This window comes from Aspergillus pseudotamarii, assembly GCF_009193445.1.
Source record: "Aspergillus pseudotamarii strain CBS 117625 unplaced genomic scaffold BDV38scaffold_9, whole genome shotgun sequence".
NCBI classification, from domain to species: domain Eukaryota; kingdom Fungi; phylum Ascomycota; class Eurotiomycetes; order Eurotiales; family Aspergillaceae; genus Aspergillus; species Aspergillus pseudotamarii.
Genome location: NW_022475023.1, coordinates 582,324 through 598,769, shown reverse-complemented (window position 1 = coordinate 598,769; position 16,446 = coordinate 582,324). Strand labels below are relative to the sequence as shown.

At 49.6% G+C, this 16,446-nt stretch overlaps 6 protein-coding genes across 6 annotated transcripts; 1 reads left to right on the top strand and 5 right to left on the bottom strand.

Annotated features, from left to right (window-relative positions):
* The first annotated feature begins 2,148 nt into the window (after positions 1-2,148).
* pgmA (phosphoglucomutase PGM2) lies at positions 2,149-4,202 on the top strand. The gene is made up of 3 exons (XM_032052795.1): positions 2,149-2,336; positions 2,407-2,708; positions 2,769-4,202. The coding sequence occupies exons 1-3, from the start codon at positions 2,284-2,286 to the stop codon at positions 4,079-4,081; spliced, it is 1,668 nt and encodes a 555-aa protein (XP_031917203.1). The 5' UTR covers positions 2,149-2,283; the 3' UTR covers positions 4,082-4,202.
* Positions 4,153-6,188, bottom strand: BDV38DRAFT_221304 (Gfo/Idh/MocA family protein). The gene has a single exon (XM_032052793.1). The coding sequence runs from the start codon at positions 6,072-6,074 to the stop codon at positions 4,323-4,325; it is 1,752 nt and encodes a 583-aa protein (XP_031917202.1). The 5' UTR covers positions 6,075-6,188; the 3' UTR covers positions 4,153-4,322.
* Positions 6,189-6,639: 451 nt separating this feature from the next.
* BDV38DRAFT_221320 (uncharacterized protein) lies at positions 6,640-8,877 on the bottom strand. The gene has a single exon (XM_032052794.1). It carries the CDS (start codon positions 8,432-8,434, stop codon positions 6,815-6,817), a length of 1,620 nt encoding a protein of 539 aa, XP_031917201.1. The 5' UTR covers positions 8,435-8,877; the 3' UTR covers positions 6,640-6,814.
* Positions 8,878-10,725: 1,848 nt separating this feature from the next.
* On the bottom strand, positions 10,726-11,396 carry BDV38DRAFT_238780 (uncharacterized protein). Its single transcript, XM_032053711.1, has one exon. The coding sequence runs from the start codon at positions 10,985-10,987 to the stop codon at positions 10,778-10,780; it is 210 nt and encodes a 69-aa protein (XP_031917200.1). The 5' UTR covers positions 10,988-11,396; the 3' UTR covers positions 10,726-10,777.
* eb1 (microtubule-binding protein) lies at positions 11,330-12,914 on the bottom strand. Its single transcript, XM_032053710.1, has 6 exons — positions 12,650-12,914; positions 12,492-12,563; positions 12,310-12,344; positions 12,164-12,241; positions 11,615-12,096; positions 11,330-11,552 (listed from the first exon to the last, which is right to left on the bottom strand). The coding sequence occupies exons 1-6, from the start codon at positions 12,877-12,879 to the stop codon at positions 11,496-11,498; spliced, it is 954 nt and encodes a 317-aa protein (XP_031917199.1). The 5' UTR covers positions 12,880-12,914; the 3' UTR covers positions 11,330-11,495.
* A 204-nt stretch (positions 12,915-13,118) lies between these two features.
* BDV38DRAFT_238775 (F-box/WD repeat-containing protein) lies at positions 13,119-15,822 on the bottom strand. Its single transcript, XM_032053709.1, has one exon. The coding sequence runs from the start codon at positions 15,410-15,412 to the stop codon at positions 13,343-13,345; it is 2,070 nt and encodes a 689-aa protein (XP_031917198.1). The 5' UTR covers positions 15,413-15,822; the 3' UTR covers positions 13,119-13,342.
* Positions 15,823-16,446: the final 624 nt, after the last annotated feature.

Genomic DNA, 16,446 nt, shown 5'->3' with positions numbered 1-16,446 from the left:
CCCCCCCCCCCCCCCCTCCTGCACTCTAAGGGCTTGCCGAAGGGTCTAGATTTGAATTCATCCATAAGCAAAAAGTGATAAGAGGATGTGTCATGTGTCATCCTCACACCAATCCTCCGCCATTTTCCTGGACCACCGACAGCAGATGCAGTGGAAGAACCCATCGATTGGCATGTTGGGGTCCGATGAGTTGTCCATGTATGGTTCTGATGGGGTTAAGCGACCCAATCATTCAGGGGTCCGTCCGCGTCCCAAGGTTTAGAGCTGCAGCTATTAAAATAGCTCCATTGGGACTTGCCCAACAATCAAAGTAGATTAAGAACTCCTCTAGAAACGTGAGGTAAATCTGAGGGGTAATTTGGCGTTTTCTTCTTACTTTTGTCAAAGTGGATATTTGTGTAGAAAAGGGGGAGACTTTTAATAAATAGAATGTCTTAGAAATAGTTTCTATAACGGTTCTATTTTTAAAATTTAGCTAATTGTTTCTTGACGAGCTGAAGTCTTTTCCGCGTTCCATGGGTGTCGTCGCCGCCTTTGAGCCGGTGGCACCAGGTACCTGAGCCTTTCATACCACTCACTGATAGCTGACGAACACGCACCCACCTGGATTCGCTCTGGCTACTACGCTTTATGGAAGAATCAGATGCTAGAGGCACTTTTTTCTTCTTTGTGGCGAACGGACAGGTATTGAATTCCTCCATTGTTCTGTCAAGAGCAGTTCATCTCTCTTCTCTTTGTAATGGCCCATCAAAGAAGGGGCTTTCGACTACTATCGGAATTGCGCTACGTATGTACTTGACAATCGTGGACTCGTGATACCAGTGGTAGTAGGCCTATCCATCCCAACGGGCCCAAAGCTTAGCAGATGCTACTTTACCTGGTTTTTTCCTCTAAATCAAAGGCAAGCATTTATGCTTCAGATATCCTTCATTGACTGAGTTATACATAGATCATGTCTGAATAAGCCCAATATAAGGGACGAGAATATCGCTTTGTTGGGCTATACAGCCTTGTTCTCTATTTAAAGCGCTTGCCATGTTAGCAGCTACTGCTAGAATCGGAACTCTTTTCCAGTATCTAAGCAAACTTCAGATTTTGTCTAGGTAGAACAGATCTACCTACACGGAACTTGAACACCCCGTTTTCCTTTGATCTATAGGCAAGTCACTACCAGTATCTATGTATCTATTGTATACAAGTCTTCTCCACTACTAGTTAAAGAAGACGACTCCTACTTCCACTTCTCGTCTCACCTTTTACTCAATCATAACAGCCCGGCATACACCTTTATTCTCCAGCAATAGTGCTACACCTACATTTAATACCATGGAGCCGATCAAGCCTAGCTCGGCACCATATCCTGCTCCTAGAGCACCTCGACGAGCACCTGGTGCCTCCTGCAGCCCACACACATCTACTGATGATGGCTTCATAGAGGAGCACTATCGTGCTGGTGGTCCAAACCTTTGCGAGTTTCCTCCTGTGTTTTGCAATCCCATCCAGTGTGAAAAATTTCCTATGCGAGATGTTTTAGCTATCACGAAGAAGTGGAATATACCGGTAATGACTTTTTATCTTGGTGATTTTAGACCACGATTCAATCTCTCAACGGAGCCTGTGTCTACTATACGCCTCAGGGCGCCAATAGAGTCCAAGGAACGTTGGCTGGGAGCTACCCGAGAGATATACCACTGTTTGTGTGGAAACGGCCTTGATCATTTTGCAATAGAGATCCTAGATCAATCTTTTGACATTAGCGCCCATATCTAGCCATGAGAATCTGTAGGCAAGAATGAAGTGAATATATCAAGCATAAGAAAATTGATACGCTGACAATTTGAGTTGTTGAGACTTCTAAGGCTTTCATATTGTACTGTATAGATGTAAGATGGGAGCCTGGTCAATTTGCTATTCATCTTTTGTGCACGCACTTGGACCACTTGCCCCCACGCGCGGGGCCTCGATCCCTGGGCAAAAACAAGAGCGGCGTTAAGTGGGGCCGGAGGAGGGGCATTTGATTCAAGCCTGAGGTGTACATCCCATGAAATCATGCTGATGACGGCAGCGCGAGTGTCAACTTGCATGGTTTTAGCTTGAGTTGGTGCCCCTCCTTTATTTATCTTCCTCTCTCTCTCTCTCTCTCTCTTTTTTTTTCCGAACCTTCCCCCAATTGTCGGTGAGCAGTCTCAATTCCTTATATAATATCCTTCTATCTTCTTCTCCTTTCTTTTTTTTTCTTTTCTCTTTTGCTTTCTTCTTCCTCATAACATTATCCTTGTCACCATGTCCATCCAGACTGTCTCCTTCCAATCCTTTACTGACCAGAAGCCGGGAACGTATGTCTCTATCCATCTCTATTCTCTTCACGGTCTTGGTACACTATAGAACCGTTGCTAACCTCTATAGCTCCGGTCTTCGTAAGAAGGTCAAGGTCTTCCAACAGCCCCACTATTCCGAATCTTTCATCACCAGCATCCTCCTCTCCATCCCTGAAGGTGCTAAGGACGCCTTCCTCGTCATTGGTGGCGACGGCCGTTTCTATAACCCCGAGGCCATCCAAAAGATCGCCAAGATCAGTGCCGCCTATGGCGTCAAGAAGCTCCTTGTCGGCCAGAACGGCATCTTGAGCACCCCCGCTGCCAGTAATCTTATCCGTGTACGGAAGGCCACCGGTGGCATTCTGTTAACTGCCAGCCACAACCCCGGTGGTAAGAACACCCTGGAGCTTTCTAGGCTCAGCAATTGCCCCAGCTAACTCTATGTAATAGGTCCTAATGCCGACTTTGGTATCAAATATAACTTGTCCAACGGTGCCCCCGCCCCCGAGACAGTCACCAACAAGATCTACGAAACCTCCAAGACCCTCACCTCCTATAACTATGCTGAGATTCCAGAGATTGACCTTTCCAGCATTGGCTCCAAAACCTACGGCCCGTTGGAGGTCGAGGTTGTTCATTCGACCACCGACTATGTCAAGATGATGAAGGAGATTTTCGACTTCGACCTGATCAAGGAGTTCCTCAGCACCCACAAGGACTTCAAGGTTCTCTTTGACGGCATGCACGGTGTCACGGGCCCCTACGGCGTCGATATCTTCGTCAACGAGCTGGGTCTGCCCAGCAGCAGCACCATGAACTGTGTCCCTAGCCCTGACTTCAACGGTGGTCACCCTGACCCCAACCTGGTCTATGCCCATGAGCTGGTTGAGGCCGTTGACAAGAACGGTATCCACTTCGGTGCCGCTAGCGATGGTGACGGTGACCGCAACATGATCTACGGTGCTAACACCTTTGTGTCCCCCGGTGACAGCTTGGCCATCATCTCCCACCACGCCAAGCTGATTCCCTACTTCCAGAAGCAGGGTGTTTACGGTTTGGCCCGCTCCATGCCCACCTCCGGTGCTGTTGACCTGGTTGCCAAGGCACAGGGTTTGCAGAGCTACGAGGTGCCCACCGGCTGGAAATTCTTCTGCAACCTGTTCGACAACAAGAAGATCTCGATCTGCGGTGAGGAGAGCTTCGGTACCGGTAGTAACCATATCCGTGAGAAAGATGGTCTGTGGGCCATCGTCGCCTGGCTGAACATCATCGCTGGTGTGGCCAAGCAGAAGCCGGACCAGACCCCCAGCATCGCGTCCATCCAGAACGACTTCTGGCAGACCTATGGCCGTACTTTCTTCACCCGCTACGACTACGAGAACGTCGACAGCGATGGTGCCAACAAGGTTATTGCTATCCTATCCGACAAGGTCGCCAACAAGGACAGCTTCATTGGTTCTACCGTGTCCGGCCGCAAGGTCACCGATGTGGGCAACTTCTCCTACACCGACCTGGACGGCAGCGTGTCCAAGAACCAGGGCCTCTATGCTAAGTTCGATGATGGCAGCCGTATCATCGTCCGTTTGTCCGGCACCGGCAGCAGCGGTGCCACGATCCGTCTGTATATTGAGAAGTACGAGAACGACAAGAGCAAGTTCGGCCTGACTGCGTCCGAGTACCTGAAGGACAACGTTGCTCTCGCTCTCTCTCTGCTCAACTTCAAGGAGTTCATCGGCCGCGAGGAGCCTGACGTCCGCACTTAAGTGACTATGATTTGATGTTTGTAAATATTGTGCCACAAGCGTGTGAGGTGCAGAGTTCTTTATGATGGGAAGAAACACAGACCATCCATGGACAGGTTTCATTTTAAGATAGTTAATTGCATAATCATAACTCATATTCCAGTCCATAACCGGTTCATCACTGTGCGCCATAACGTCATATCATATCATTAACCACCTTCAGGATAACTCTGCTGCCATGACAACGACCAGAACCAATAACTCAATCACAAGCCGACCTCGTCCCCAGCGAATCTCGAAGCTTCCCCTCCCACCAATCCTTCCACCGAACCACTTTCTCCTCCCTCCTCGCCTCTTCCGCCGCGAACACAACCGCATGACTCCTCACCGCTTCCTCCAGTGTACAGCCCACGAAGCACCTCTGCGCATGCTCAACGTCCCAACCCTGATTAACCACCGCATCCACGGCGCGGACAAAGCTCCTCGCCAGACCGTAGTCGCCCCCACCATGAGACTCCTTCTCTTCTGGCGGCTGCCGCGGCACCTCAATGGACCGGGTCGACCGGGTCGAGAAGCTGTAAATTTCAATATCCCGTGAATCGTAAGCGATTTCACCTTGGGTACCGTAAACACGACCTCGCCGTTCACACTGCTTTTCCGTCGGCGCGATCATATGGAATATGGCCGTTTTAGCAGTTCGGGGGTAATAGTCATTGATAGTTGTGTCGAAGCCAAGTGGCTCGTCATCCCAGGTAAGAGTGACAACCTGGTCATCGCAAACATTATTATCGGATTCGTAAACGCACCGACCGTACCAGGGTCTCGCGGCAATATCCTTATCTGCTGTTTCGGGAGAGTAATCTTCTTCCAGGCGACGGAGAAGGTGGGCCTCTGCTGCTTTGATCTGTTCTTCCTCGGACAGAGAGGAGGAGCTCCGTACTACATCCTCGATATCTGGACAGACGATGTTGACAGGCCATTCGTAGTTGGCCCTTACGACATGCATGTCACGATAGATCTTGATGGCGCTGTAATTGCAGTTTCTCTCTGCGGAACAAGAGAGGCAGTTTGTGGCCGTGGCGGCGGCGCGGGGTTTTCTAGATTTGCGGAACTGGGTCAGGGAGCCGGAGGAGGAGATGGTGCGTGGGAGATGCGGTTGTTGGCACTTAAGGTATTCCTGCTGCTGTTGTGCGGAGAGGCTGGCGTCCGCGGGGAGTGGTGGCGGGGAACAAAGAAGCCAGAGGATAAAGTCGAGGTCGTGGCAGGATTTGGTGAGCAGGGAGCCGTCGCCTTCGGGCGTTGCTCGTCGCCAGTTCCCGCGGACGTAGCTGTGTGCGAAGTGCCACCATCCAACTGGTTCGCAGTGTTCCATTGAGACGATATCGCCGATGGCACGATCTTCGAGAAGGAGCTTTCGGAGGAGGATGTTGTGCGGACTGTATCGGAGGACGTGGCCTATGGAGAAAATGGTTGATGGGGAAGAGGAGGGTGACAAACCCCCTTCATCCTTTGGTAGCAGGGCGCGGTATACTGTCAGGCAGTCGGATAGTGAGAGGGCAAGCGGCTTCTCGCACAAAATGTGAAGTTGTAAGGGAGCGATGGATTGTAGGATCTCAACGTGGGTTTCGTCCAGCGTGCAGATGAATACGCCGTCTACTCCCCTGGTCGTATGATTCGTTCCGGCAGCCACAATAGTACTACTCTGTGTTCGCCGCTTGATTTCCCATCGCAGCCAATCTCGCCAGTCTTCGAACTCCTGGCCGTCCTGTGGGGTACCGCTGTCACCCCAAATATAATTGCGGCCAAATTCCCGTCGTTTGAAGGGATGTGGTTCAGCAATCGCGTGGATCATGCCTGAGGTGGCATTCGTGACGGCTCGGGCGTAAGCATTGCCTCGTGAACCAGCGCCGATGACAAGGAAACGAAGTGGATTGGCGGAATGAGGGTGAGGTGGGGAATTGGGAGGGGAAGATAAGGAGAGATCGTGAGAAATCGAGGGATTAGGATCACCCATGATGATTATTATTAGTCAAATAAATGTAATGAGATACTATTTCCTGGATGTGAATTGGGACATAGAGAAGGAAATATTGAGAAGGATGAGGGAAAGGGGGCATATCGATTATATCAAGTCGATGGATATACTACGCCATGGAACCTTACATCGCAACCCTGCCATCTCAGGTCACGCATAAATAGAAGAGCCCTGGTTGGCCAGAGACCCGCCTTTAGTGTCGGCAATCATGCTTATCACCTCGGAGAGAGAAAGTAACTCCGTTCCGGAACCCCCAAAAACAAAAACAAAAAAAAAGGCCTTATCGATAACGGCTGCGTACCTTAGATTAGGTACAAATTACCGGATCCGGAGTCAGGAAAATATCCATTTGCCATTAAACGTTTCATGACCATCACCCCCACAAGATTTCCCTAAAATATCACTCCACATATAGTATTGACATACGAGAAGGAAAGAAAGTCTTCACAGCAATCAGCAGGGGTTCAACAAGGAACAGTGAACTCAATTCGGGGTATCCATATAAGAAATAGAGAGTAAGAGTACAACAGGATCAGGAACATGCCAGCCTGAGAAGGCTCAGGATTAGCCCCGTTGCAAAGGCGACACGCCCCGAAGGGAAAGAAAGAAGTGCAAGCTCTCAGCGTATGTACAGAGCAAAGCTCTTATGATATATATCCAGACATCGAACAACGAAGGGGTGCTTGCAATGGCTAAAGGAAAGACAATAGCGAACAGGATCATATACTCTCGGTAAATCGGCTGCCGCGGCTACCATCAAAACTTGGATGACTTCGACCCAGTACATCCGGTCGCTTAGGTATGGTGGGAGACAATGCCCCCTGCGCCAGAGGCACAATGCGCGATACAGAGGGTTCGTTAGATAGACTAGCATTTGCGGAGCCAGGGATAGGTGTCCTGGCCGGCGAGGGCCGAAAAATCACTATGGGGTTTGTTTCCTCGGCTTCCCTTGTATAACTCACGTCCAGCGGCATGCCATATGGGGTTGATGGAGGCGGTTGAGAGGTAGGTGAGCGGGGAAGGACCGGTGAACCTGGCGGGAAGCTCACACTTGGCTCCGACATAGTCGGCGATCCTTCCGGGAAACCACCACCATATCCATCTCCTCCTGACTGCAGCACGGAGGGAATCTTCCGGCCGGAAATCTTCTGGAAGCCACGCTCGCTGGTGCTAGAATCTAAGGTGCTTTCTGTATGAGTAGAGAGGCGGGATTGTCTCCAGCGCTTCATAAACGCTGGCGCAAAGTATGAGGCCGTAAATAACGGATCATTGCTAGACCGCCGTGAAACCACATCAGCTGACCTTGTTACAGATCCTTCACCAACAGCAGTACCAGTCATATCACCGGGTGGAAGGACTTCAGGGGCACGATCTTGGTATGCTCTCCGTCTCCGGAGAAGTAGAAAAACTAGGACTACCAAAACCATTGCACCAGCTACGCCACCAACTACACCGCCAGCAATTTTGCCCTTGGTTTGACTGTCGAGAACGCCAGAGCCCTGGGAAGGAGAACTTGTTGCTGAAGTAGTCGGTCCAGTAGTCAAAGGTGTCTGTTCGGTAGCTGTCGGCCCCGATCCTCCATCCCAGCCATATGAGGGCCCGGCTCCGGTGCCGGAGGGCAACGAAGTTATAGTAATCTCAGATGTGGTAGAGGTTGTAGAGGATGTAGAAGTTGAGGAAGTCGTTGTGCCGGAAGATGAGCTTGGGCTGGAACTAGACGTAGACGAGGTTTGGCTAGAACTGGACGACGAAGAGCTTGTTGTGGGGACTATCGTGCTAGAAGTTGACTGAGGCGTCCCACTCGAGCTCATAGGCGAGAGAGGTATTTGGGAAGCGGAAATGTCGGAAGCAGAAGATATCACAGGAAGAGAAGTAGGAGAAGTCGATGAATCATGACTCGTCGTCTCAAGGGGAGTATCAGTTGTGGGGGTAGGTGAAGCAGGAGAGGCATTCAGGTTTTCTTCGGACGAGGTAGTCGGAACAGCCGGTGAGCTTTGGTTAGGGGTGACTTGAGACACTGTGGGCTCACTAATACCAGTTGTCGCCGAGGGCGTTACTACTGCAGCATCAGGTGTAGTCTGAGGATCATCGGTAGCGGCTGCGGCTATCGTGACTTGCACCGAAATCTGGTCTTCCTGGGATATTGCGCTGTCCGTTTGGGGCTGCGACTCGTCCTGTGCTTGCCGCTTCATCCTGTCTCTCGGGTCATTCACAACTGTCCCATAGCCTAACGAGAGCCCTCCGTCCGTACGTCCCGTGGCATCTGCAACCGCTGTTGATCTATTAGTCCTCTTCATCAATCTGCTATACCGAGTGTGCCTATTGCCATGATGGGCCATCCTGGTTCGGCCCTTGCCCCGAGCTGTAGGACTATGCTCTCAACTTGAACCACTTAGGAAGCTATTGAAGATTGAATATCAAGAAGTGTGACGTAATGGTAATCGACTTGAGACACCGTTGGTGCGCAAGACCGAGCGCACAGGTTCTGAAGCTCCGTGCCGGAAGAAGATTCAGGAAGTATGTAAAATACGGTGCCTGTCAGTACGACACTAAGAATATCTGCGGGAAGCAAGCGAGTTTAGGAAAGAGCGCAAAGAATTAGAATGCTGAGATTCGAATGAGCGAAGGCCGTGTTGACTGCAGAATGAAAATGTCGGGTTTTATCGAAAGAACGACTAGCGGTCACAATGATGGCTCAGGCTTGCCCAAGCGTAGAACCCCCGCAAATAGCAGAGGTTTTAAAATTCGTATGAACCAAGGAGCGGACGTCAGCTGCACCGAAGAGCTGACAATTTTAATCGTAATGATGGGAAAACAATTTCGAAATGCATGGAAATCTGTCAAGAGGATCGATCAGATAACCACTACGCCACCAAGACTGCTGGACAATATGGATTGGATTGCTTTAACGGATAAGAGCAGATAGCGAGAGTATCCGCAGGTCCCAGGATGATGCCGAGTCCATTTGACATCTGAGCTCGTACATACCTGTAAGGAATGAATGAAAAGATGCGAAAAGCGACAAAAAAGCAGGTGCAACTTTTTGGTTTTTGATCCGGATGTTGAGAGTACTTTCCCCCAATTTGAGAGCTCCTCCAGCTCTAATCCATAATTGCCGAAAGAATCGAATTGGAAGTTTTGACGGGGAAATGGACTGACAAGAGACTCATCAACGATGGGTACTTCGAGAATCTGATCGCCAAAATTATTTCCGTTTCGCTTTTTCTCTGGTTGCGGGATCCACGTTGACACCGGACCCAGCCTTGTCTCTCGCTTGTTCCAAGCCGTTCCGTGGTAGTATGTCACCTCGCGCGGTGCGGTAATTCCACCATCCGATTCAATGGTTGTAGACTGTCCCCGAGGAAAGATTCCGACCTCTACCACCAAAGGATCAAGGGAAAAGAGGGGAAGAGGGGATTAGGGAAGGAGAAATGAGAAGGGCGGGAAAAGGTGAAGGAGGAAAAGGAAGGTGAGGGGAGAGAAGGGAAAAGACGATGTCAATGAGAGAGCAGAGCGGCAGAGAATCGATCAGGCCAGACCTAAGAATAACAACAACAGGTTCGGCTGAGGTCAGGTCTTAGACTTGCAGCGTCCCACTAGTTAGTCGTTACAATACGAGAATTACATTAGCATTAGCACTGGCCTTTCTCGAATACAACCTTCACGTCAACTCCGGTAATATCACTTACCTAGCGTATTGAAAATAGAGGTATCAGCTTCTGCAAGATGACCTTTATAAATTTGCTCCACAGGGCGAGAAAATGAGCAAACCTGGAGGTTGCAGTGAATACTATCGATACCTCCCAGTGCCTTACATAAGGTCAACTTGATGTCTGTACGTACAGGTGTTCTGGTACTCCAAACACAATACCAACTTGATGCGTATGCATTGCGTACCCGAAATGACGGCCTTTCCATTTTGGGGATCAAGCGATGTCCATTTTTGTACGGAGTGAGTATCATTGGCTCAACACGGGAAAGCCAAGACTAAGTTTAATGAAACACTGATGGGAAAGTCTCACCTTCATTTAACTAGCCTTGCTTGAGTGGATCACTAGCTTTGGTTAATATATAATGCCGTCTGTCACCCTCTCATTAAAATCGGAAGATTCCCTCAGATCAACGGCTCATCTCCTCATCCCACTACAGATCAAGCGCATCAAAGGCCTTGAGAGGGAAGATCCGGGTGCAAGGCGAAAGAGCGATTTAGCAGTGAATAGCCCTGCTATATCGATTCGATGAATCGGCCATTGAGGACAAAGCAACACCTACTACTTAGTACACAAACTACCAATTTTGGAGTGACAGAAGTACTACCTCAGGTACAGTAACACCATGCCCGTAATAATACAACGGATACCAAATGAACGACCAGAATGTTCTAGCCAATATTGCATCGGTAGGCCCCACGCGGCTTGGAATGTGTCACTTCAATATGCCCCGCTAGAACTCTTTTCAGTCTAACCCAGGATGATGGTGCAAGATTACTTAGCAATTTTTTTTAATTGGCATGTCTAAGTTGGTTAGTTCAAATTAAGTACTACTCTATACCCGACCACGAACCTTGGGGGATCAAGAAAAGAAAAAAAAAAAAAAAAATACCGAGGCAGTGTTGGCGGGAGTCCGTACGACCTGATATGCATATAATAATACTATCTCCTGAGAGTAAGGGGCCAAACTTACTAGTGTTTGGTCTCCGCCCCCAGTTCACTACATCTATCATGCTGCAAGGTACAGAGTTCCTGGGTGAGATTATAGTTCATCTTCCCGAGGCCATTTTCACATTGTGTAACCCCATGGTTATCCATTTCATCCTGCAGTGTGACCCGGGGAGGTCGTGAATTATCAACATTATCCGAAGACGAGGTTGCAATCTTCGTAAGCGTAACCATCCAGAGATGGGGTTCAATTCCGTCTCCGATCCACACTGCTATTTTTACATACCGCCGTGGCGTGGCGTGTCTATCTCCCGTCTTGGAATGCCATCTCCGGAATGGAAACTTTCGAAGAATGCAGGAGCATCGAGCAAACCGTAGGTTAATTGGGTCATTCGGTAGGCCCTAGCCCTTGGACCGAATGGTAGGCTACCACAGGAGGAACTTGGAAGAGGAGGTAGAGCTATAGAAGTAGAGCACAATTCTATTGGGCTCTCGTCCAGAGCCTGACGGAAATTCAAATGTCCTATCAACACAGCTCATGCTTCTCTCGCTCTCTGGTTCGTGCCAGCTGCCAAGCTCTCTCTCTCTCTCTCTCTCTCTCTCCCCGGCAACTCGACCGAGGACCCAACTTAGGAGAGTAACAGGAAATCCAATCAAAACAAGAGGGGCCAAAACCACCCACGAAACGCTAGCCATACTATGAGGGGGTATTAAAAACGGACAAACGTTTCTCGACCGGAAATTAGAATGTCTCCAGTTCATCCGCAGCACCCTCTTCAGCTGGGATCTCAAACCCTTCCTGCCCGATAGTTAGCCCTCCCGGTCCGTACTCGTTTGAACGGGTGTGCAAGTGCTTCATACCTCTGTCGAGTACAAAATGCCCTGAATGTGTTTCACCAACGAATCGTCGTCCTTCTCCAACTCGGGGTCTGCCTCAATGGCACTCTGCAGCAACAGCTCAATGTCTCGGAGCTTAGCAAAATAGAAATCCCGCTCTTTCTCCAATCCGGCAATAGCTTCCTTCTGAGTCGCGATCTCTTGCTGCAATGCAGACACGTTAGGCCCGCTTGCTGCAGCGACTCGTGGGCGAGCTGCAGCAGTGGTAGGCGTAGCGCCACGCCGCGTGGCTCCAGCCGAGGCTGCGCCTGCGCGAGAGCCGCCAGCAGCAGCAGCAGGACCACCCGAAGCCTTCCGACGAGCAACAGCATCATAATCACCACCAGGGAAGTGTTGGTCCCAGTATCTCTTCGTCCACTGCAGGAATTCAAGGTTGTCCTGCATGCGACATTTGGTAAGTTGTTCCACGGGGACTGGCTTGTCTACCTGGTGGCGAGCAAACACGTCTGTTGAAAGGTTTGTGTCAACAGGGAGGACCTTTCCCCATTCAAACGGATCCACCTAGGAACGTACTTTGAAGGACCTTGAAATTTTGAAGGTAGGCATACTCGGTATTGACGTTGAATTTCACACGGGACATGGGGACGTCCACTAGTAGGCAGGGAAAAAACTGTTAGCCCTACATAAAAACATTATTAGGGATAAGATGGCACACTCACTAAAGATCGAGTCAAAGATTTGACAGAGAGCCGCACTACACAAGATCACACATCAGCCCATTCTAGCAAATATGTTGGGGCCAAATTCCACGTCGTTTTGTTTCCAGGTTTTGCAAGGGAGTCAAATCCGTCACCCGTAGGAAAGCAGAATTAATCAAAACGTGGAAGTGGGTTGAACGTACCCCGTTCCGCACTGCTCAACCTTCGTAAGGTTCAGCTGCAACAGGTTGTTGAGCCATGCCAGAAGCTCTTGTCTATTCATTTCACAAGGATTAATCACCGGCTTCCACATATAAGGGGCTTCTTCCCCAGAAGTCTTTGAAAGGGGGTTTCGACGAACCTAGATTCGCCCATGGTGGGGTATACGGTCCTGGTTTTGAGTTCGGTTGGGATAGAGGGAAGAGCTCCTGGGGTACAATGAATTAGGGGAGCGTGAGGGGAAACAAAGAAGTCGTATAGATGGGCGTTTCCACAGGCAGGTGAGAGTTTGTTCTTGGTTAGAAAATTGAGGCAAAGTAAACGTTGAGAGGATTGTTTTGTTGCTGTCGACAAAACCCACGGGACCGCCATGACGCTAAGGGGGATCTTGGCCAATCACAAGGCCCCCTGCCCCTTACCGTGGAAAGTGTTGATTCCTTAGGCAATAATTTGATGGATACCTACCCAAGTACTAGTACTATGCGATTGTTGATCGACGGCATTACTGTTGTAAACCGACGTGTATACATACCATGTATCCATGTGATATCTACTATCACAAGGCAGCAATACTAACTACTGCGAACCGTTTTCAGTCAGGAAGACCGACGTGAGAAAGCAAAGCAAAATTCTTTTGAAGTATCAACGCTCTATCGCTAGTCAATGTGTATCCCAAAGAATTATATCCAAAAAGGCGCAAAAAAAGTGCAAACAGTATAAAGCAAGTTGCCACAAGCGGAAATCCCAAATGATTAACCGTATAAACTCCCTAAACCCGGAACTTTTCCTGTAATGGAGCATAAAGAGCAAATATATGTCTAGGGTTGTGTCCCATCTATTCCTCTAGCAATTCAATGCCATCTAGTCCATAGCCGAAGTCCATGATGACAGCTCGAGAATCCTGGCTCGTGGCCAGGATGCGTCGATAGTCCGACTTCACACTCAACATCCAGCTGGTGGTCCAGCCTGGTAGGTCAATCGACAACTCCCCGGTCTGCGCGTCAAAGACCTTAACGCTCATATCATAACTTCCGCTGACGATCCGCTGTCCCGCACTGTCCAGGTGCAGAGACCGGACTAGCCCTTCATGACCTTTCAGCTCATTGACCATGTCACCGGTGTTTGCATCAAACTGATATATAACTTGATCGTTACCACCAGTGAGGATAGTCCTGGCATCTTCACTAAACTCAACGCATGCAAGTCCGCGATCTTTACTGTGGAATTCCTTCACACAGTGGCCAGACGTTATGTTCCACAATTTGGCGACGCCGTCTCCGCTCGCAGAGACAATTAAATCGCCACGTAGCTGAACTGCGTTGACAGGGCCCCGGTGGCCCACAAGCCTTTGAAGGAGAGCCCCAGTATGTCGATCCCACACACAGATGGTGGTATCCTTCGAGCAAGAGACGATATAACGGTCATCAAAGCACACATCCAGCACACCTGCCCGATGGCCTTCTAGGCGCCGAATAGGCTGATAGTCATTCTGAATGTCCCATACAATGCAGGTATAGTCAGATGACCCCGTGACCATGATCTCGTCATCGAATTGAAGGCAAAGGATGGATGCGCTATGGTACTCTGAAGCTTGTTCAACCGGAGTAGTAATCCCAGCGGAGAGCGTCGGTGGGGGGCAAATTGTTAGAAAAGGTGGCTTCCCAGATGACTGCTGGGACATGTTATTAACAGGCCCAATACCAGCGATATCTCCTGGAGGAGGTCCGATAATCTTGCGGCATGGCCAAGGATAATGTGCATCCCACACTCTGATGGTTCGATCACGGGATCCCGTAATGATTTTGTCCCTGTAGGTGGTTAGTCGATGACAATAATTTACTTGCCGAATGACATACTCATCAAATTGTGCACAATACACGCTGTCTTTATGTCCGTGGAGATAAATAGCAGCAGCCTTGCCTTCCTTCCATCGCTGCTCCAGCGCACGGCGAACAAGGAACATTCTCTTCCAGTCCTGGTCTGGGAGAGATTTTCCTAAACCAGCAGATCGTTTTTTCTTCGAGGTGCCGACAGGACGACTATGTCCATAGGTGTGACGGAACACATGTCTCCAGATATGCCGGGAGGAGGCCTGCTCACTCCACGCGCGAGAGACCGATTCGCATTGCATGAGAGATTGGGGGTCGAGATAAGTAAAGATATGTGACATGACCTCTGGTGGTAGATGAGTCACCGGATCTAAGCGCAAAAAGGCCAGATCCATGTCAGAGAGCTCGGAGCGGTCACGCAGGTCGATACCAATACCGCTCTCCGAATCTCTCGTCAGTCCCGAGTCGGAGTACTTTGCACCATCCCTCTCGGCCCTGAACAGCTCATTCTGGACCGCAGCGGCCGCCCGAGCGGCTGCGCCTGCATAGATATCGTCCGAAATAACGGGGGGCTCCGAACCATTGCCTGGAATCGGATCATGGACAGGAGCCGTTGGTGCATGAAAGCCGTGCAGTGCCGATACGCTGTGATGAGACAATCGGCGATCGACACCGGTACCCTTGCACCATGAATGCCTATTTCTAGGCGTAAACTCCGGCTCATGGTTCAAGTCGCCCAGGTCATCTTGGTGGTGATGAGCCGAATGCCTGGAAGATTTATTCCGGATCGTGACCGACAAGCGGCGGCCGAGGGCGCGCAAGCCATCGACAGGATGACGTAGGCTTGAGAAGCTTCTCGCTTCTCGGCGCCTGGGAGCAGGCTCAGGGAAATGATTCATTTCCTCCAACACCTGCCCCTCATCATCGGCTGTATCGACAGCTGACCCTCCACCCCATACGTCGTTTTCTACACGGGTTGTTTGATGGGTCGACGAGGTAGCCGTCCGTGGTCGAGGTCTGAAGGAAAGCGAAGGACGTCGCCGGGAGGGAAGTGTCGCAGCCTCACGTGGTGACATGGTGTCGCGAATCGAATATAGAGAGATAATGCAGGACGATCGGAGATTCCGCAGATCGACTATATACTGACACGAGAGGGCCCCTTTCACTAACCCTGAGACACAATTTCAGGGAACAGCAAGGGACAAATGTGAGAGCGTCGATGGAGTATGCAGTGAATTGCCCGTTGGCTCTCGAGCGGGTATCCGTAACAGACAAATTATGGGGAGGTTTGAATGATGTAGGTAAGGGAAAGAGAGAGAAAATGAGGTCCGCTTAAACAAAGTAAACTCCTGATAAGAAACACCGACCACCCAGAACAAACAAAGAATGAGGGAAAGGACGTCTACCACAAAAAGAGAGGACAGGACAGAAGGGGTGAGAATCTAATACAAATCAATCTAAGGAATCAGAACACAAAGAAAGAAAAAAAAAGGGAAAGCTGACAAGAGGGAAACAAAAAACATCAGGAGAGGGAGAAAAAAGGGAGAAAAGCTACTTATCAGCAGGGCGGTGAGACGCCCCAAAAGAAAAGAATTTGCCCCCCCCCCCCCAGTCCGATGGGCCCCGGTGAGTGGTCGCGCATTTCCCACCGGAAGGCAAACTGATTGGGCGTCATTGGAGGCGAACAACCAAAGAAAAGAAGAAGAAAAGTTAATCAATGTCAATGTACCACACAAAGCCTTTGGACTGCCTCGGCCCCTGAGTTCCCACGCTGGTGGCGGAGCGTCTTTAATGGGGAAATAAAAATGAGAATTAGAAAAGTTTCTTTCTCAAAGATTTACTTTTTTCTTTCTGATACCTTTTCCTTTTTCTTCTCTCTCTTTTTTTGATATCATTATTCTGTTTTATTTTATTTTTATTTTATTGTCTTAACCCTCCCAATAGGTCAAAGTCAAAGTCAAAGTCAAATAGCAATGCCTTGCTTAGACAACAAAAAAAGCAAGAGTTACTATTTCGGGACACCAACTCATTCCGACAAGTCAGCCCAACTGGCCCTTCTTGGGAACAAATGCATTATATCGAAGTGCATTCATAATTGTAATATGTAAGC

Coding starts and splice junctions, on each gene's coding strand:
- BDV38DRAFT_221320 (XM_032052794.1), bottom strand. CDS start 8,434: ATGGCCCATCATGGCAATAGGCACACTCGGTATAGCAGATTGATGAAG.
- BDV38DRAFT_221304 (XM_032052793.1), bottom strand. CDS start 6,074: ATGGGTGATCCTAATCCCTCGATTTCTCACGATCTCTCCTTATCTTCC.
- eb1 (XM_032053710.1), bottom strand. CDS start 12,879: ATGGCGGTCCCGTGGGTTTTGTCGACAGCAACAAAACAATCCTCTCAA. Junction 12,242..12,309: donor AATCTTTGACTCGATCTTTA/GTGAGTGTGCCA, acceptor CCTGCCTACTAG/TGGACGTCCCCATGTCCCGT. Junction 11,553..11,614: donor GCATTTTGTACTCGACAGAG/GTATGAAGCACT, acceptor ACTATCGGGCAG/GAAGGGTTTGAGATCCCAGC.
- BDV38DRAFT_238780 (XM_032053711.1), bottom strand. CDS start 10,987: ATGGTTACGCTTACGAAGATTGCAACCTCGTCTTCGGATAATGTTGAT.
- BDV38DRAFT_238775 (XM_032053709.1), bottom strand. CDS start 15,412: ATGTCACCACGTGAGGCTGCGACACTTCCCTCCCGGCGACGTCCTTCG.
- pgmA (XM_032052795.1), top strand. CDS start 2,284: ATGTCCATCCAGACTGTCTCCTTCCAATCCTTTACTGACCAGAAGCCG. Junction 2,337..2,406: donor ACTGACCAGAAGCCGGGAAC/GTATGTCTCTAT, acceptor TAACCTCTATAG/CTCCGGTCTTCGTAAGAAGG. Junction 2,709..2,768: donor TGCCAGCCACAACCCCGGTG/GTAAGAACACCC, acceptor TCTATGTAATAG/GTCCTAATGCCGACTTTGGT.